At 41.9% G+C, this 21,663-nt stretch overlaps 1 protein-coding gene across 6 annotated transcripts in view; it reads left to right on the forward strand.

The window, feature by feature from the left end:
* LOC147125259 (nuclear protein AMMECR1-like) overlaps nt 1-21,663 on the forward strand; it is a 186,647-nt gene that overhangs the window by 77,566 nt on the left and 87,418 nt on the right. For 4 of the 6 annotated variants that reach the window (XM_086000085.1, XM_086000093.1, XM_086000104.1 and 1 more), the window contains exon 2: nt 12,361-12,471. The exons of the other annotated variants lie outside the window; for them this stretch is intronic. In XM_086000085.1, coding sequence (XP_085856211.1) covers nt 12,361-12,471 — 111 coding nt within the window. The remainder of the gene's footprint in view (nt 1-12,360; nt 12,472-21,663) is intronic. 6 annotated transcript variants of the gene reach the window in all.

The following is a 21,663-nucleotide window of genomic DNA, read 5'->3' on the forward strand; positions in this document are numbered from 1 at the left end:
GAGTTTATAATCCATTACAGGGATTAATATTTTGAAGTTGCATGAAAGTATGAATGTGTTGAGTATGTTCATTTCAGTTTAAGGTTGTGCACCTAGAAATGGGGAAAGCTTTGTAATTTACATTTAAGTTAATGATGCTAGTGTGGATTTACTTGGACTGGGGCAGCTTATACAATAGTAAATCAGAGGCTTTTTTTTAAGATTTAGCTTTGTAATTGTAGTTGCTTTGGTATCTGGTACTTAATTTAAACTTCTCCCTACTTTTGATTTGGTTTCTGGAAACAAATTTTCTTCAGTTATATTCAGTATTTTTACAGTCATGGAAATTGCCTGAAGAACAATGATGTCATTTACTGGGTTTTTGTAAGCGTGTGCTATTTTGATTATTTTATCTGTTATGAATTGTGTTTAGTTCATAAAATATTGGTCTGAATTAAATTAGAACTATTGCGGTTAACTAATCTATTGATTTGTGAAAACCCAACTTTCTTTGTGGCCACAGTGAAATTCTGGTTATTATAAATTGTGTGGAGGTCTCTAATTCTGGACATCTCAAAAATTGGCAGTTTTAAATTTTTCAAATGTTTAATGATTTGAAGTAGAATTTGCTATCTCTATGGCAACAATCTGGAGACACCTTGTAACTGGATTGAATTAACTAACCGAAGAGTTAATTCATAAGGAAGTTTTGTAGGTACAAAGACTTTGGTGGGGGGGAAATAGTAAAATGAAGTTTGGTTCTTTTTATTCGAGCGTTAAGTGACACAATTGAATGCGTCTGACGATATTTTGTTCTGCCTTATAAACCTGCAAAAGAGTTAACCTTTCCCGCTGAAATGTTTCTATTTCACCAAGCAACAATTTTTGTAGTGCTGAATGTAAATTTATATATTGGACATTATTAAATTTTAAGTTTCTTAATTTGAGTGGATATTTCCCCACGGTGATGTTATGAAATCTTGATTTGGCAAATTAACTCCTTCGGTTCTAAAGTAGAGCCACAATAGATTCTGTTTTTTTTCTTATAAACAGGGGGCCATGGTTTTCCGGACCGCATGGATGTTGATGGCACAGCAAGAGATCCACCAGTTTTTAGAATTTAAGAACTTGTCTACAGACATCAAATGTCACAGCATGATGACGATTTGGACTTAAGATTTTGCCTTTCAAAGGCTCAGACTTAACCTATTCAGGGTCATTTGTTCTCTCCTGAGTGGGGAGATGTGGGAGTTGAAATTGCAAGTATGTCTGTCTCTAATGTAAAAACCACCAAGCCTGGGAATCATTTGTTTCTGAAATTGGAATTGATAAAGATAAATTGATGGGATTTGCTGTTTCAAGCACTCTAAGGGAAGATCTACCTGAAGTTTAAGGGGATAATCAAATTTTTATTAAAAGAAACTGGTGGAAAGCAGTCTAGGTGGTCCTGCCAAATGTGTGTATCGAGGAAGAAAGTTTGTGGAGAAATAAAATTGAACATTATTCCAACAATACTGCTGATAAAATGGATGCGGGCACAATATGCTGGGAAATAAAAGATCCTCTAAAATAAACAAACAGAATGTGCCAATAACTGGGACCAGGTGGGAATGTTTAATCTATGTTTTCTATCTTTAATATTGTATTGGACAGTAAAGTTACTCCAGGGCTCATGAATGAGATAGAATATTAATTAATAGGATGTGTAAAATTGAATGCGAGGAAGTGATTGAGGATGTAAGAAAGAAACAGGAAAATTACACTACCAAATTTTCATAACATTCTAATGAAAGTCAGGAAAGTGTAGGTGAGAATAGTAAATTGATAGCTTTCTCTTGGAGCTGATGTGTCCTTGCCTATGAACAATAAAAAAAAAACTGTATGATAGCCTGGCCACTACCTGAGACATCGGGGCCATGCAGGGGGAGATGAGCAAAGATCTCCAGACAAACACTGCCTGCGCGCGCGACCCGACCCCACCCCCCCAAAAAAAAAAAAAAAAAAAAATCTGAAGATCACTCGATAGCCCAAGGGTGGCTTGCATTGGATGTCATGTGTGGTATGATATTGGGGTGTCTGTGAGAACCTTTTAAATCACCAAAGCACTGACGCATGCTCCATATAGAAACTCCGGATAGAGTTAAACACTACCTGTCAGAGAGAATGAAGTTGGAGTGGAGAGGGACATAGAATTTGTATTGGGACAGTTGAGGGCTAGGGAGAAATAATACTTAGCAAGAATTATCCACAAGATGGATATGAATAAAGGGAGAGCTGGAGAATCTTTTAAGTCAATGAATTTCTTGTTAATATGGTATAATGTAGCTTTCTGTACAATGCATTATGATTTTCTCTGCATCATGATGTCGTATTAGACTAGTTGTATATGCTTATGTAAATGTAATAATCAACTGTAAACTTCAAGATGATCCAAGGTAAAGCCAGAAACAAAGTTAATTGACTGAGTGCTCATTCTGTGTCAAAGGGAGGAATGTTAAAATGTTTTAAGGTGATTTAAAAGGTCAAGTCTATCCCTGCGTTTCTTTTAGCATTTTTAGTGGTAGAGCAAATGCAAAAGGAAGAGAAACATAGACACATAGAAAAATAGGAGCAGGAGTAGGCCATGGCTGATCCTCTATCTCAATACCATATTCCCGCTCTCTTCCCATACCCCTTGATGCCTTTTGTGTCTAGAAATCTATCTATCTTGTTAAATATATTCAGTGACTTGGCCTCCACAGCCTACTGTGGTAGAGAATTCCACAGGTTAAAAACCCTCCTGAGTGAAGAAATTTCTCCTCATCTCAGTCCTAAATGCCCTACCCCACATCCTGAGACTGTGACCCCCTTGTTCTAGACCCCTCCCCCCCCGCCCCCCCCCCCCCCCCCAAAGCCATGGGAAACATCCTCCCTGCATCCAGTCTGTCTAGCCCTGTCAGAATTTTATACGTTTCAATGAGATCCCCTCTTATTCTTCTAAACTCTAGTGAATACCGGCCTAGTCGACCCAATCTCTCCTCATACGACAGTCCTGCCATCCCAGAAATCGGCCTGGTGAACCTTCGCTGCACTCTCTCTATGGCAAGTATATCCTTTCTTTGGTAAGGAGACCAAAACTGCACACAGTACTCCAGGTGTGGTCTCTCCAAGGCCCTGTGTAACTGTAGTAAGACATCCTTGCTCCTGTACTCAAATCCTCTTGCAATGAAGGCCAACATACCATTTGCCTTCCTAACTATCTGCTGCACCTGCAAGTTTGCTTTCAGTGACTGGTGTACAAGGACACCCGGGTCCCTTTGTACATCAACATTTCTCAATCTATCACCATTTAAATAATACTCTGCCTTTCTGTTTTTCCCACCGAAGTGGCTGCCTTCACATTTATCTACGTTATACTGCATCTGCCATATATTTGCCACTCACTCAACTTGTCTAAATCGCCTTGAAGCCTCTTTGCACCTCCTCACAACTCGCAATGCATCCTCCTCACAACTCACAATCCCACCTAGTTCCGTGTCGTCAGCAAACTTGGAAATATTACATTTGGTTCCCTCATTCAAATCATTGATATATATTGTGAATAGCTGGGGCCCAAGCACTGATCCCTGCGGTACCCCACTAGTCACCGCCTGCCACCCTGAAAAAGACCCATTTATTCCTAAAGAGAACTTGAACTTGATCTTGTCTATCTATCTATATACGTACAGTATAAGCACTTACTATATTATAAACAAAGCTTGTAGCACAGAGGCAAATGCTGAAAAGATTATAAGCTGCAGCCTCAACTAAACGTGCATACTACATAGGCACAGGCCAAGGTTGAATTATAGTACAAGAATAGAACCAGGTCCCGTCTAACTTCAGGGCGCTCAAGAGTTGGGAGCACTGCAGCTGCCTGGAGGGCGGGAGCTGGTCACTCCAGGTCTTTTGTTGCTCTGACATCAGAACGTTCTGAAGTAGTCGGAGTCTGAGAACCAGGTTGTATTATTTGCATGTCATTTAATATAAATGGAAGACCAAATCAGTCACTGTAATAAAGCTTGTTATTATAAAAAATGCTCGTGCGGAAATCATAACCGGAGTTATTGTCGCTGGGCTAGTGTTGCGACGGTAACAACTAAGAAATCCGCCAACACATGGGCATGGATTTGGGAGGTGACATGTTCAAGGACTTTGGAGATGAAAGGGAGATTGGAGATGGGGTGGTGGTTTGCAAGGACAAATGGGTCAAGGCAGGATTTTTGAGGGGGTGGTGATGGCAGTTTTGAAAGGTACGGGTACAGTATTTAAGGAGTGGGGACCATGAGGCCAGGAAGGGAAGTTGGATGGTTAGTATTTTAGTGAGAATAGGGTTGAGAACAACGGGTGGGTCCTGTGGGCAAGATCAGCACTAAAGAACCCCATAAGTTTGTTTTCTCTGAAATGTTTCTGAGAAGTTAATGTTGCAGAGATGGAACATGTACCATTGGAGCAACCAGGAGTTACCTTTGACACTTGGGCATTGAGAACTACTGATAATGCATTTTGTGCTTTCACTCTGCATAGATTTCCAAGCTTGAGTAGGCAGAATTAGTGTTGTATAAAATTATGGCATTTAAACAGATGAATTCAATTGAAACTAGGTATTTGATTTTTGTATCAAACAATACTGGTAGTAATTCCTGATGCTTGCCCCTTTCCTGTGGTAACCTAAAACAAAAGGACTTGTTCATTATGGTAATACAGCAAATATACTGAAAAATATGACAGCAAGGTAAAAATATTGCTGTACTAATGCTGAAAGATACTGGCCGTGAATACATTTTGTGTTTACCTACCACTTTAGAAAATTTGCTTAAGATGCAAATAATTTTTTATGTTCTCACTTTTTTATAAAAAAAAAATTCAGTTATTTGCAATATCCTAATTTTTTTGCCCCATCTCCCATAGTATTTGTGTAAGATCCAAGTGCTTTTATTTGTTCCCTCGTCTCTCCCAAAATGTCTGTTGTTTACATGATTATAAAAGCTTCTTCCCCAGCCCCTCCCTTCACTTCCCATGATTAATTTGTAGTTCTTGCCAAAGCTGCCACTGATGTAGTGCTGCATCAGGGAGATTTTTGTCATGACCCAGGCCCGGCTGATTGATTGATTGTGGCTGTTCTGGCCAAACTCTGCTTCAAAATGCCTTCTGACTGACGTCCGCTCAAACATCAGACTGCACCCCCCCCCCCCCACCAAACCCTGCACCTAATGTCATAAGACACCTCATCCCAAACTTTATTAGCTCAGAATTTATATTTAATAATTCAGGCTGTGTCGAACAGTTTTTTATCCCCTCACCTGGCCGTTTACACTTAGTTAGCTTGTAAATGTTCTTCCTGGTTGTAAGTGACATAGGTTGTCATGCACTCTGGGTATTCTAGCTCCACAGGAACAGGGTGAAAACTACAACTCTGTTTGTCCACAGGAGCTGGACATCCCTGGCACCCAAGGCTCAGATGAAATTTCCACCTCTGGGACTGAAACAGAACTCAAGCCACAGGCTCCAAAGACAGGGGTAGGCCTCTGCAGGGAAGCTTCTTGCAGGGATTTCTAACCTTAAATTATGAATTTTATGGGTAAGTTTCATGATTTTAGTGCAATTTGTTTTGTTTCTATGGATGCATATTCAGCTGTGTCAGAAATGAAGACAGTTGGAGCTGAGAAAAAAATAAATTCAGTGACCTGATTGATTCAAATTACACCGTCTGACTTGGCTGTATTTCAGTGGAATTTTTACTGATGTGTTTAAATCAGAATTATTAAATATTTTAAGCCATGCAGAAATGTGCATATGAAATTGTATTTCAAATGTGAAACTGGTGGTCTCATAAATAATAGGAATGCTAGCCCTGATAATCCACAAACTGGGTTAATTTTATCTTTGTATACAAAATTGACTATTCCAGTTGTCAAGTTACATGCAGGTTGCAGATCTTGATTTGCTTATGTAACAGTGGAGTACAGAAACATCAAAAGTGTATTAAATTTCTAAGGAGCAAAAGTATGCTGAACAGTTTCAAAACTTGGAAAGCTTATGCAAGGACATTCAGAACTATAAATCAGGACTGCCAAACTACGCATAGCCTGATAGCAGGGTTTAAATGTACTGAAACCGGTTTGAAGTGTTGATCTCATTTCATATTTTTGTAATTTAAAAACAAAATAGGATTTTTTAAAAATGTCTTTTTGTTTTTCATCTAAGATTTAGTCTGAGTCAGCTGCCTATGTCTTCTCAGCATTACATAGAAACATAGAAGATAGGAGCAGGAGCAGGAGCAGGAGTAGGCCATTTGGCCCCTCAAGCCTGCTCCACCATTCAATAAGATCATGGCTGATCATCCAAATTCAGTACCCTGTTCCTGCCTTCTCTCCATATCCCTTTAGCCTTAAATATATCCAACTCCTTCTTGAATATATTTAATGACATGGCCTCTACTGCCTTCTTTGGCAGAGAATTCCACAGGTTCACCACTCTCTGGGTGAAGAAATTCCTCCTCATCTCTGTCCTAAATGGCTTACCCCTTATCCTTTGACTGTGACCCCTGGTTCTGGGCTCCCTGACTATCGGGAACATCCTTCCAGCATCTAGTCTGTCTAGTCCTGTTAGAATTTTATAACTTTCGATGAAATCCCCCCTCATTCTTCTAAACTCCAGTGAGTACAAGCCCAATCGACCTAATCTCTCCTCATGCGTCATTCCTGCCATCCCAGGTATCAGCCTGGTGAATCTTCGCTGCACTCCTTCCATGGCAAGAACATCCTTCCTCAGATAAGACGACCAAAACTGCACGCAATACTCCAGATGTGGTCTCACCAAGGCCCTATACAACTGCAGCAAGACATCCTTGTTCCTGTACTCAAACCCTCTCGCTACGAAGGCCAACATACCATTTGCCTTCTTAACCGCCTGCTGCACCTGCATGCTTACTTTCAGCGACTGGTGCACAAGGATGCCCAGGTCTCGTTGCACTTCCCCTTCTCCCAATCTATTGCCATTCAGATAATCTGCCTTCCTGTTTTTGACACCAAAGTGGATAACCTGCATTTATCCACGTTATATTGCACCTGCCATGCTCCTGTCCAAATCATCCTGGAGTTTCTCGGCATCCTCCTCACAGCACACACGCCCACCCAGCTTTGTGTCGTCTGCAAACTTGGAGATATTACATCTAGTTCTCTTGTCCAGATCATTAATATATATTGTGAATATCTGGGGTCCAAGGACCGATCCCTGTGGTACCCACTAGTTGTTTATTACTATTTGTTTTTGTCTCTGGCGCAGACCCAATGGGCCAAATGGCCGCCTTCTGTGCTGTACTATCTAATTCTAATAATTAAATGACCAAAATGGCCACAAAAAGGTGTAAAAGTTTAAAGATGAGTCAATAACGTTCAGCCTTTATATTTGATAGATTACTGAAACAATGGCTGGAATTTTCTGGAGGAAGGTGGAGTGAGGGCAGGTGTGTGATCGGGAGGCTGGGTTTCCCGCAGGCCCTGCCGACTTTAACGGCAGGGCCTGATTCGCATGTGCGGCCTCTGTTTCCTGCCCGCAGCCAACCAGATTGAGAGGCATGGAGGACCGGGAAGGTCCGCGTGAGGGCTGGGCCGCTAAATGGATCGGGGGAGCGAGGGCCGAGGGAAGGATTAGAGGGGGTGGGGGAGAGAAGAGAGATGGGTGAAGAGTAGATCAGAGCTGCCCAATGGAGGATCAGGACTGGCCTCTGCACCATCATTGGGGGAGGTCTCCGATCGCGGGGGCTGGGTTAGGTAGGGACCCTGGATGCAGGGGGGGATAGGTATAATGCCACTTACCTCCTGGATCCAGCCGTCCCCGCCTCGCTTTAACTGCCGGGTTTCACGAATTGTGTGAAACCCGTCCACTTGCAGTTAAAAACAAAATGGAGGTTAAAAAAGAGGCTTCCAGCCTCATTATAATGTTTAAATTGAAGTTCCGCCCCCTGGGAGCGGGTTGATCACCCGCCTCTGTTAAAGCAGGAAGTGGGCAGGTTGGAGGCGGGAACAGGTCGGGAATCTAATTTTTAACCATTTAACCATCCCTACGCTTCAAACCTACCCATTTTTTAGGTTAAAATTCCAGCCCATCTGTCACGTACAAAAACAGTGCAAGACTCTTTTTGTAAGTTGACTTTTGATAAAGCTGATTTTTAAATTTCTGAATATGTTCAGTGTGCAAGTTCGCTCAATAGAGCATGAGCTTTTTTTTGAAGAATTGAAGTGATGTAAACATAATGGAAATTGTTGACCAGTAGCTTTGTGTTCAGAACCCATCAGCTTCTACATATGTAATTGTTCCAAATATATTCCTTTAACTTCCACACTGAAATGGGATGTAGTTTCATTGTATAGCGCAATCATCTAGGGATGGTGTTCCTTTTTAAGAGCTTCATACCGTGCAAAGCAATTTATATCAAGTGACCTTTCCCCATCCCGGCACACTCTGGCGTCAAGGCTTCATTCTAAGTTCTTAGTTCATTTTTCCCCCTGCCTACTGGCATTGCCGTTCTTTGTTTTGTACATTGAAAAAGATTATTTGCTATTTTCAGTTGGTTCCATTTAGTGTAATATATTCCAGATGCATGGTTATCCAAGCAAAGCAGTCTGCCCTGCAGGAGGTGATCAGATGATGGTGGGCATCTCTATACTGTTTGAGAACTTTTGCAACTCCATCTTCACATGTTGTAATGCCCAATCTATTCTTCATTATTCCCCAAAAAATCCCCATGATCAAAGTGGCACCTAGAGTTGTAATCTCGAGATAAATGTGCTTGTGGGCCTGCGGGTATTCACATTCCATCGTGGTTGATATTTACCTCGCAGGATGAAGATCCCAGCTGGATTGGTCTTGAGCCTAGTTTTAGACTTTCCCATACAGCTACACAAGTGAATTATAGCTACAAATGATGCGATGGGCCAAAATCTTTTCAAAGGACCGATTTTGAGACCTTTTGAGCTTTCTCTTGTTCTTCCCTCTCATCGTATCTCTCATTCATATGCTCACTCGCTTACCTTTTCTCCCTTTCCCTCCTTATGCTCTCACTTGCCCTTTCATTCTTTTAATGCAGTGGGTTTGTGAGTTTGATGAAGTGGTGGTAGATAGATAGATAGAATAGTTCTTTACCAAAGATCTTGTGCGTAACATTATCTTGGGGAATTTATGGTATCATCTTTGGGGATCTCTTAACATTCAAACAGTGCAGCATTATTAGGATATAGGTCTGTCTTTGTCCATCATAGGCCACATTAGATTTTCCTGATCTCAGCTGTGTTGCCAAGTGGAGCCAGACACCTCAGAGAGGGCAAGAAATGTTGTGCCCAACAATTGGTGATCCAATTCAATATTCCATCTTTCCTTTTTAGGAGGTGGGAATAATTCCCAACATCCATAGCACAAATGAAATGTTTCAAAAAATAAATCCTGTAGCAATGTGTTTTTCAAGTACAACATTTATTTGCTTTAACTATAGATAATAAGTAGTAAGAGATGGGGTTGGGCCGATTGGGGGCCAAAATGGAGACCTATGCATGGATGCAGAGGGCATCGCTGAGGTATTAAATGAGTACTTTGCATCTGTCTTTACCAAGGAAGAAGATGCTGCCAAAGTCATAGTGAAAGAGGAGGTAGTCGAGATACTGGATGGGATAAAAATTGATAGAGGATGTACTAGAAAGGCTGGCTGTACTTAAAGTAGATAAGTCACCAGGACCGGATGAGATACATCCTAGGATGTTGAGGGAAGTAAAGGTGGAAATTGCGGATGTACTGGCCATAATCTTCCAATCCTCCTTGGATGCGGGGGTGGTGCCAGAGGACTAGAGCATTGCAAATGTTACACCTTTGTTCAAAAAAGGGTGTAAGGATAAACCCAGCAACTACAGGCCAATCAGTTTAACCTCAGTAGTGGGGAAGCTTTTAAAAACGATAATCCGGGACAAAATTAACGGTCACTTGGACAATTGTGGATTAATTAAGGAAAGCCAGCACTGATTTGTTAAAGGCAAATTGTGCTTGACTAACTTGATCGAGTTTTTTGATGAGGTAACAGAGGGTTGATGAGGGCAATACAGTTGATGTGGTGTACATGGACTTCCAAAAGGCATTTGATAAGGTGCCACATAATAGGCTTGCCAGCAAAGTTGAAGCCCATGGAATAAAAGGGACAGTGGTAGCATGGCGTAGTGGTGAATGGTTGTTTATTGGACTGGAGGAAGGTACACAGTGATGGTCTCCAGGGGTTGGTACTAGAACCACTGCTTTTCTTGATCTATATCTTAATGAGTTGGACTTGGGTGTACAGGGCACAATTTCAAAATTTGCAGATGACACAAAACTTGGAAGTATAGTGAACAGCGAGGAGGACATAGACAGGCTTGTGGAATAGGTGGACACGTGGCAGATGAAATTTAACGCAGAATAGTGCGAAATGATACATTTTGGTAGAAAGAACGAGGAAAAGCAATATAAACTAAAGGGTACCGTCCTAAAGGAGGTGCATGAACAGAGAGACCTGGGGGTATATGTGCACAAATCATTGAAGGTGGCAGGGCAGGTTGAGAACGTGGTTAAAAAAAGCATACGGGATCCTGGGCTTCATAAATAGAGACCTAGAGTACAAAAGCAAGGAAGTTATGATGAACCTTTTATAAAACACTGGTTCGGCCTCAACTGGAGTATTGTCCAATTCTGGGCACCGCACTTTAGGAAGGATGTGAATGCCTTAGAGAGGGTGCAGAAAAGATTTACGAGAATGATTCCAGGGATGAGGGAATTCAGTTATGTGGATAGACTGGAGAAGTTGGGGTTGTTCTCCTTCGAGCAGAGAAGGTTGAGAGGAGATTTGATAGAGGTGTTCAAAATCATGAGGGTCTAGACAGAGTAGATAGAGAGAAACTGTTCCCATTGGCGGAAGGGTCGAGAACCAGAGGACACAGATTTAAGGTGATTGCCAAAAGAATCAAAGTCGACATGGGGAAAAATGTTTTTACGCAGCGAGTGGTTAGGATCTGGAATGCACTGCCTGAAAGGTTGGTGAAGGCAGATTCAGTCGTGGCTTTCAAAAGGGAATTGGATAAGTACCTGAAGGAAAAAATTTGCAGGGCTACGGGGAAAGGGTGGGAGAGTGGGACTAGCTGAAGTGCTCGTGCAGAGAGCCGGCACGGCCTCGAGGGGCCGAATGGCCGCCTTCCGTGCTGTAACCATTCTATCGATTCTAAAATTTTCATTTCAAGGAGCCAGTATATGTTAAGTATATGGGTTTGATACTTTTTCAGTAATACAGTACATGCTCACTGGAAGTTATTGTGCAATTTGTGTTTTCAGCAAGCTTTACATACGGCTCATTATTTGCCAATTATCATCATTCAGTAGAAAATTGCACTTTTGTGATTTTTCAGATTTTGTTGCAATCAACCAGCAGTTACCTCCTTGAGAAATCTGATAGGAAATGACACACTGTTCAAACTCACATTCACTGAATCTGATCAGTCAGCATTGTGACATTTAAGTCAAAACATTATTTTGTTTTGTAAGAATCCATCACCAAATTATGGAATTGTATCAAAAACTCTTCTGCACTCCTTGCTTATTTTCATATTTCTTTATAAATAACAACCTTCTGCATATAATTAAACATCATAGGAAAAAGGAGAACTGATTTAAGCCCGCCTTGTGTCAATCCCAGAAAAGTCATACAAACTTAACTTTGTATTAATTCACCTGAATATCACTTGGAGTTGCACCCAAATGTGGATACCATTCACTCATTTATTGAATGTGACTGTACCAATTCCTGTTACGGCCAGCTTTAATGGTTAGGCACAGCAATGTTCCCCATTTGCTTTTTTGTGAGCCGATGACAATTTCTAAATTATATATTTATTTTCTCATGACTTGCATGCTGCCCAGCATAGAATGGTATGTGTCTTTAAGTGGCTTATGGAAAGTAAGCTGCTGATATGCTGTGTTGCATCCTGCTTTTACTGGATGCTTTGAATTGCAGGTTTAAAAATGCTAAACTTTGAAGTAATAATTTCAAGCCAATTGACTGAAATTCTGGTTGTTGATTCCACTTTCTCCCTTCTTAAAATATGGTGACCTAACTACAGCAGCATAAATGTTCACTATAAATACAACTTGCATTGTTTTGAATTTTAAAAGTGAATTGTAAAAGTTGAACAAATTGTTTATCAAAAGGGAAAGGTCAGATTATCTGCTACACTTCAAATTTTTATTAGGTCAGGGGAAAGATATGGTTAAGTCAATATTTTACTTTAGGTATGAAACTTGTGCAAATAGCATTTATTACCCTAGTGCTTATGTCCTCAATTTATTTTCCAGCCCATTATTTGTGACATGGAAGATTGGCCGTGATAAACGGTTGCGAGGATGCATAGGTACTTTTTCTGCCATGAACCTGCATTCAGGACTCAGGGAGTACACTCTTACCAGGTGAGTTCTGTTGAGGCTTTGCTTTCTTTATTCTTTCTTTGTATTGTTTCAGCACTCGTATTATGCCACTTGTTTGCCAGATACTCCCAAAAATGCGTGCATTGGTACATTCGTTTAAAACGCCATACTTTCTGTCTACATAGCAAGAAAGGAAATTAATCAGATAACTGCTGCAATAGGAGTCTGGATAATACATTCATAATTTGGGGTTGTATACGGATGTAATTAAATTAACCTAATTCATGGGCCTGAAATAACGCTGCCACTGCTGCATTTTGAGCATAAAACTGCTTGGTAAGAATGTAGAAACTTTTGTGTTTTGCAAGAGATTCTTCACACATCCTCAGCACTTAAGGTGCTGCCTTTTTGTTGCATATATAGTTGGAGATATCTAGTAGGCTCACTACAGTAAGTTATGGTACTGAATTGCTAGTAGATACTGTCTACACAGTTTTATAATCAACACTTATTTAGTCAATTGTGCAATTTCTTTTTTTAAATTGTGTAATGCTAATTTCATTCAGAAGGTCTCTTCACTTATGTAGAAAAGAGCTTTGTCTGAAGGTTTCTGCTTGGGGGGGGGAAATCATCTGATTATTTTTAATTATTAGCAGCAGAGCCAGACTGGTTCCATGCTGATGGGCTTATTACTAAAGTGCAAGCAAGGCTTCCAAAGAATTTGGCCATGGTGCATCCTAAGGGCGTAAGTCCAGAATCTGAGCGAGGCCATTTGGCTCATCGAATCTGCCTGTTGAGTCCATGCATGATTATTCTATCATGCACTTTTGTAAACACCACTTGAATGCCAGGCTTGAGCAACACCATATCCTGAGAATGAATGTTTAAAAATTGAAGATGGGCAGTTGCAAAATGGGGTCTAATTCTAGAACAAAAGTATTTCTTAAAAGCTAGGTTAGATTGTAACTTATGTTAAAAAATAATTGTATATTTGGTTTGTATTTCCACCAGAGTCCACAACTGTTTAATCAGTTGTTGAGTCAGCTACCTGACATCCTGTATTAGAGCCTGAGGAGAGCATCCAATTGTGACACAAGTACAAACATAGCCACGCATTGTTTCTTTCCCTCCCGCGCGCTCTCTCTGGCCTTCCCTCCCGTTCTGGCCCGCTCACCCTCCCTCCCGCTCTGCCTGCCTCTGGCCCGCCCCCCCCCCCCCCCCCCTCATGTTCTGCCAACAGCTGTCTTTGAATGCTGTAACTTATTGCAGTAGTATTGCAGCAATTTGATGTGCCATTGTCTGTATTGCTAAGTTGTATGTTAACCGATTGACATGTGCAATTCTCTATTGGATTTTTTAAATTAGCAGTGCTCCTCTTCATTCTCTTTTGTCTCAATCCCCCCACCCCCCACCAAGAAACTGAAGTTGTTGCATATATCCTTATGGGTAGTTACAGAACAGCATTTGTAGATGACTGCCGACTCTTCACAGGGCTGTACTGTATAGAGCATGGATAGACAGAACCGTGCAAAAAGGTGAAAATTAAACATCAAGTGCAGACTGAATGCAGTGATCTAGATTTAAGATTTTAACAACTCGGCTGCTGACAGTTTTGATGGTATTTTTTTAGCCTGGCAATTTAAAATATGCCAATAGAAACCTTGAGCATTGAGCCAGAAAACTTCATGCAGGAATATCCACAACAATAGAATTCTGTACTGTAAATTGCAAATAGCATTTGTCCGATAATACTGATGCTCTTCAGTAATGTACAGTATATCCTTTGGGAATCACCTGGTGCTTTATTTGCAGTGACATCGTTACAGTTGCTCAACCCTTCAGTACATCTAATTTTCCCAATTGAAATAAGTATCTTCCTTTTACAACAATCAAAAGTAAAGTTGATTCAAATACTTGTGGCAATCATTGGAAGATCCTTTGTTACAGGTTGCAGAATGAGCTTATAGTAAAGCGAGAACACTTTAGATCGTGGCCTCTGGCATTAACATCCAGAGTGGTGTAGTGGAAGATTCTTCAGTATCCGTTTGAATTTGGTCTCTGCAAACCTGTGTTGCCTGCATTTGATCCACTGCACTCTGGTAAATCAAAAATTCCATCTGGGAAGACTGCATTGTTGGTGGCCTTGGCTATACGTACCTAGAGCTGTTGGTTTCCAGGCAGCAGCAGGCAAACAACTATATTTAGCATAACAGCTAAATGGTATTAAAGCTGCAAGTGCAGCAGGCGGTTACCATTCAATCATTTTACTCACTGCCTCCTATCTGAACTGGAGCATTTTTTATTTTGCAGAATGATCAGATCCAATTCCATATGGATAGAATAAAATGTACTCACTAAGATAGTCAAGTTTTTATATCTAAATGGATTGCATACTTCAATTTTTCTTTAGTGAAACAGAATTATATGAACTGGATACTGGAATATATTTTGCATTACTACCATCTATAGCAGACGGGAGACCTTGTGTAAAGGTTAAATCATTAAACTACACAAATATCCACATATTGAGTAAGCCTGGAAGACTCCTATTGATATCTGTATGATGTTACTTGGAGCAAACTTTATATATCCATATTCTCTGGACTTGCTGATCAAAGGAAACTTGGAGCATTGAGTGGAAAGAGGAAATGTATCAAGATACTTTACTGCCTTGACAGTGTGACAGTTAATGGTTTTAAAGCAGACGATGGATATGTATACTGTCCGCTTGCTCTAAAGAGAGTCCAGGAGTCCTGCAGCTACGCTTGAGCATGCTCTATACTGACATGGGTGTGCTTGTGCATGTTGCTTGGGAGACTTGAAGCTGATGTCATTCAGCTAGTATGATAGTCTGTGCTTTGTTCTAGGTACAAATTGAATTGTAAATTGTCGGGGTCTTGGCAAAAATTTGACCTACATTCGTGATAAATTGTTCTTTAGCATTTTATGTAATAGCCTGTACTTATTGTGTCCTTGATCTTAGACAGTTGACAGAACTGTAGGCGGAGACTCTTAAAACTATATAAAAATCTGGAATTCTTGTTTTTAGTTCTGGCAAAATATCCAAACTCTGGGGTAAACCTGGAAATTTGCATCATCCACATATGGTGCATCATGACAATCTGTGAAGGACTGTTTCATCTAATTGTCCTGTTGCTTTATGGAGTCATGTTCTTAAAGAAGGTATGTTAACCTTTTGTAGACTTAATCCAATTTTATACTTAAGTTGGGCTGTTTCAGTATCTTGCCGTGTCATGTGGCTGCTGTGTATTTAACCTGTAAGTATATTGTCCAAGTAGTTTTAACATCTATGCATTAGCTGTAGGGAAAGAAGGGCAATAGAATCATTTTGGATTGCTCCAGCCGACAACCGGCACAGACACTGGGACCAAACGGTCATCTTCCTTGCTGCAAACTTCCCTGGTCCGCTGGTATCGTTTTTTTTATCATGTGGAAGAGAGGGGACAGCATTGTGGGCAGCCCATGTGATTTCCAGTGAGCAATATACTGCAATTATTAGGGCATACATATAATGAGTACTTGTTGGAGTGGAATACCTCGGCTTGGTGCCGGGACCACTACTGTTTCTAAATGATATAAATGGCTTGGATTTAGGAACTCGATGCGCAGTAGTCAAATTTGCTCTGGATTCCAAACCAGGATGGGAGGTGTAACTGGAGAAGGCAGCTCCGAAATTACAGAATGGGCAAAGTATATAAGTAGGCAGACAATGGCAGATGAAATTTAATGCAGACAATTGTAAAGTGCTTCACGTAAAAAGGAAAAATTGACAACATGCACATGAATGATGAAATAGCTAAAGGATGCAGTTGAAAGAGACCTAGGAATCTTAGTACAATAGATTATGTACGAGGAGGTAATAATCAAGCTTGTATAGTGCTTTGGTCAGATTTCACCTTGGCAACTTAACTGAACACAGTATTCAAGAAACAAGAGACATTAAAGTGCTAGAGGCAGTACAGAGAAGAGCCATGATGCTGATCCCTGGTGTCCGGGATCTGAGTTACAAGGAGAGGCGAGAGAAAATTGGGCATTTCAGCCTGGAAAGGCGGCACCTGAGAAATGACCTTGTATGGGATATATCGGATTGTAAAGATATTTTAAAAATTAACCTAGAATATTAAATTAAATTAAACTATAGGAGTAGAACTAGGGACATGAGTTCAAATGAGTAAAAGTTAATTTTCGAACTGATATCGAGAAACTCTTCACGCTGTGGAGTAAACATACAGAATAGTGAAGGCAAAAATTCTGGAATCAATTAAAAACCAATGGGGGGAACTTTACAATCTCTGGATGGATGAGTCAAGATGGGCTGAATAGCATTCTACGTCCACAATGACCTTGTGATCAGGGCACAGATTTCAGTTCATATTGGACACCCTCTGCTTCGAGTTGTGAACGTGAGGTCTAACGAAGGCACTGTTTTCCACTCTCGCGATCACCCACTTCCAATCTTTTTGAACCTTAAACAAGTTAAAAGTTCTTTGCTACAATAGGAATTGATACCACGGGAGAATTTATTTTGTGCTTTTATTAAAAAAAAAAAGCTGTCGATGACATTAATTTCTGGCCTCTGCTATCCATTAAGCTCTAACTTGTAATTACTGTTATGGGATTTTTTTCTAATTTGCTTTTTAAAATAATTTTTGATTTTGATCATTCTTAGCCCCAGTAATAGCTAATGAGCTATTTCTGGAGAATAATTCTTTTTAGAAAAATCTTTATAAAAAAAAAAAATTAATTATCCCCCAGTTTTATTAAAAAAAAATTAAAAAAAATTGCCTTTTGTATCCCAACCCGCACCAAGTCCCGCTCATCCATCACACCTGATCTACATTGGCCCCCAGTTCACCAACACCTTGATTTTAAAATTCTCATCCTTGTGTTCAAATCCCTCAGTGGCCTTGCCTGTCTATCTCTTTAACCTCCTACAACCCTCCAAGAACTCTGCATTCCTCCAACTCTGGCCTCTTGTTTACCTCCCACTTCTGTTGCCGTGCCATCAGCCAAGTAGGCCCTAAGCTCTGAAATTTCCTCCCTAAATCCCTCTGCCTCTCCATTCCTCACTCAGGTTTTAAGGCGGGTCTTACAGGTCTGAGGGTCTTTAGTCACCCCTCCTAATATCTCGATAGCAAAATACTGCGGATGTTGGAAATCTGAAATAACAACAGAAAATGCTGGAAAAACTCAGCAGGTCAGGCAACATCTGTGGACAGAAATTTGAGTTGACGTTTCGGGTCGAACCCTTCAAAACTGGAAAGAAAAGATAGATCGGAGGCAGGGCTGCGATCGGATAAAAGAAACAAAAGAAGTAAAAAGGAGACAATAAAAGGTGTTAGAAGCTAGACGAGATGGCAATAGGCTGAGATTGGGTGTAAAGTGTACTGGCAGGGCAAGGGATAGCTGCCAGGTATGAGAGCGAAAGGAAAGGGGGGGGGCGGAAAGGAGTGGAAAAATTACAAGAAAAAATGAAATAGGGGCCGAGGTTATGATCTGAAATTGTTGAACTCGATATTGAGTCCGGAAGGCTGCAGAGTGCCTAATCGGAAGATGAGGTGCTGTTCCTCGAGTTTACGTTGAGCTTCCATGGAACAATACAAGAGGCCAAGGATGGTGAGGTCCGAGTGGGAATGGAGCGTTGAATTAAAATGGCAGGCGACCGGAAGCTCGGGGTCACCCTTACGGACTGAATGGAGGTGTTCTGCAAAGCGGTCACCCAATCTGCGTTTGGTCTCCCCAATGTAGAGGAGACCGCATCGTGAGCAGTGAATACAGTATACTAGATTGCGAGAAGTACAAGTAAATCGCTGTTTCACCTGGAAGGGGTGTTTGGGGCCCTGGACAGTGGGAAGGGGGGAAGTATAAGGGCAGGTGTTACATCTCCTCCGCTTGCACAGGAAGGTGCCAGGGGAAGGGCTGTTTGGGGTGATAGAGGAGTGGACTAGAGTGTCTCGGAGGGAGCGGTCCCTGCGGAATGCTGAAAGGGGAGGGGAAGATAAGTTTGGTGGTGGGATCACTTTGGAGGTCGCGGAAATGCCGGAGGATGATCTGTTGAATGTGGAGGCTGGTGGGGTGAAAGGTGAGGACAAGGGGAACCCTATTGTGGTTCCGGGAGGGGCAGGGGTGAGGGCAGAAGTGCGGGAGATAGAACGGACACGGTCGAGGGCAGTGTCAATCACGGTAGAGGGGAATCCTCGGTTGCGGAAAAAGGAAGACATGTCCGAAGCACTGGTGTGGGAGGTGGCATCGTCGGAGCAGATACAGTGGAGACGGAGAAACTGGGAGAATGGAATAGAGCCCTTACAGGAAGCGGGGTGGGAGGAAGTGTAGTCCAGGTAGCTGTGGGAGTCAGTGGGTTTGTAGTGAATATTGGTCGATCTCCTATCCCCAGAGATGGAGACGGAGAAGTCGAGGAAGGGAAGAGTCAGAGGTGGACCATGTGAAGGTGAGGGAAGGGTGGAAATTGGAGGCAAAGTGAATGAAATTGTCAAGTTCGGGACGAGAGCAGGAAACGGCACCGATACAGTCATCAATGTATCGGAAAAAGAGGTGAGGGAGGGGACCCGAGTAGGACTGGAACAAAGATTGTTCCACATAGCCCACGAAAAGGCAGGCATAGCTAGGACCCATGCGGGTACCCATGGCAACACCTTTGATTTGGAGGAAATGAGTGGAGTTAAAGGAGAAGTTGCTCAATGTGAGAACAAGTTCAGCCAGGCGGAGGAGGGTGGTGGTGGATGGGGACTGGTCGGGCCTCTGTTCAAGGAAGAAGCGGCGTGCCCTCAGGCCATCCGGGTGGGGGATGGAGGTGTAATGGGATTGTACGTCCATGGTGAAAAGGAAGCGGCTGGGGCCAGGAAACTGGAAACTGTTTAAAGTGGCGAAGGGCGTCCGAAGAGTCGCGGATGTAGGTGGGAAGAGACTGGACAAGGAGAAAAGATGGAGTCAAGATAGGAAGAGAAGTTCCGTGGGGCAAGAACAGGCTGAAACGATGGGTCTACCAGGGCAGTCCTGTTTGTGGATCTTGGGAAGGAGGTAGAAGCGGGCTGTGCAGGGTTGGGGAACCATGAGGTTGGTGGCAGCAGGGGGGGGGGGGGAAGATCTCCAGAGGAGATGAGGTCAGTGACAGTCTTGGAAACAGTGGTTTGATCGGTAGTGGGGTCATGGTCCAGGGGGAGGTAGGAAGAGGTGTCGGAGAGTTGGCGTTCAGCTTCCGCTAGGTAGAGGTCAGTGCGCCAAACAACAGCACCACCCTTGTCAGCGGGTTTAATGACAATGTCAGGGTTGGATCTAAGAGAATGGAGTGCTGCAAGTTCAGAGGGAGGTAGGTTGGAGTGAGTGAGGGGAGCAGAGAAATGGAGACGGCCGATGTCACGGCGGCAGTTAGCGATGAAAAGATCTAGTGAGGGTAAGAGGCCAGGGGGAGGGGTCCAGGTAGAATGGGAATTCTGCAAGCGGGAGAAAGGGTCAGTTGTGCGGGGGGGGAAGACTCCTGGCCAGAGAAGTGGGCACGGAGATGTAGGCGGCGGAAAAAGAGCTCAACATCGTGCCGAGCTCGCAATTCATTGAGGTGGGGGCGTAAGGGGATGAAGCTCAGGCCTTTGCTGAGGACTGATCGTTCAGGGTCAGAGAGTGGAAGGTCAGAGGGGATAGTGAAAACTCGGCAGGGGGTGAGATTGGGAGAAGGGGGGTCAGAGGAAAGTGAAGGGGAAGAAGGTTCCGGAGGGGCGTTGGTGTCCAAGAGTTGATGAAGCTTGCGATCCTTGACATCGGAAAGGAAGAAGAAAAGTTTTCTTTGCCTCTGTCAATTTTGTCTGATTACACTCCTGTGAAGTGCCTTGACCGTTTTCCTACTTTAATGGTGTTACATAAATGCAGGTTGTTAGAACTGATCAAAATCACCTAGCACAGGATTATGGAGATTAAAAGCGGTCAAATTTGCAAGTATCAGAGAATTAAGTTTGGTCGTTGAGGACCAGAATGTGAGATACTCCAGTCAACTTTAACCACTGCCCAATACTAGCATGATTTTTTTTTTCAAAAGATCTCTGCACATTTGTTTTCATGCTATTGCTGAAAGTAAAATATAAATGTAGTGCTGCAAACTGGTTACCTGCCACTTTATCAGGCAGGAAAAGCTGCCAGTTGATTTGTAGAATCCCTTGATTTTCCCTTTTTAAAAATTATTTTTCCCCAGGATCTCCTCCATAACACCTGGAAGAGGTGTGACCATACCATGAAAGTAGTTACTTCACCTATAACTAAAAGAGAAATTGCTCCAGCAATGAAATTGTTTCATATACAGTGACTACACGTCAAAAAGTACTTAATTGGCTGTAAAGTGCTTTGGGACGTCCTGAGGTCATGAAAGGCACTATATAAATGCAAGTCTCTTTTATATCTCATTTCAGCATTTGATTTCAATTAAAATATGGCTACATTAAGTGTAGCAGCTCTAGTTTAGGACTGCATTACTGACCTCTTGGGACTAGGCAACACTACTGCAGTTGTTAAAAAAAAAAAAAAAATTTTTAAAGGTAAGAGTAGCTAGATTAAATAAGAGGTAAAGGATTGCATAACTTAATTTCTACCTATGTTCTTCACACCATTAAAGAATATTTAATTTTGAATTTCTAGGGAGGGAATGATGAGAGTAGAAAGGATGCATATGGTTTATTGCAGCTTTTAAATTCTCAGCTTCCGAAGTTTTAAAGTGCAGTATTTGAAAACTATTTTCTTCAATTCAAAACTTTCCTTTTTTCTCCCTCTTGCTACAATGTAGAAATAGGTCATTGTATTTGATAGATTTCCTATGGGTTGTTTTTTTCATTCGCAGTATGTGAGCAATGCGGTGGTGGGTCGCCTTCTTGAATCACTGCAGTCCATGCTGGTGAAGGTGTTCCCACAATGATGTTAGGTAGGGAGTCCAGGATTTTAACTTGTGATAATGAAGGAATGTCAATACATATCCAAGTCAGGATGATGTGTGACTTGTAGGGGACCTTGGAGGAAATGGTGTTTCCATGCACTTGCTGCCCTTGTCCTTCGAGAGAAAGAGAGTGTGAGTGTGTATCGTGGCAAAATGCTTCATAATTTTAAAAACCGAATTAAATTTCCTCTTGGCCTTCTCTGCTCCAGTGGAAATAGTCCCAGTATCATCTCGATCAATGGTTACAACACGTAAGAAGGCCATTTGGCTCATCGTGCCCG

This window comes from Somniosus microcephalus, chromosome 1, assembly GCF_052327205.1.
Source record: "Somniosus microcephalus isolate GS21.2 chromosome 1, FLI_Smic_1.0, whole genome shotgun sequence".
Lineage (NCBI taxonomy): Eukaryota > Metazoa > Chordata > Chondrichthyes > Squaliformes > Somniosidae > Somniosus > Somniosus microcephalus.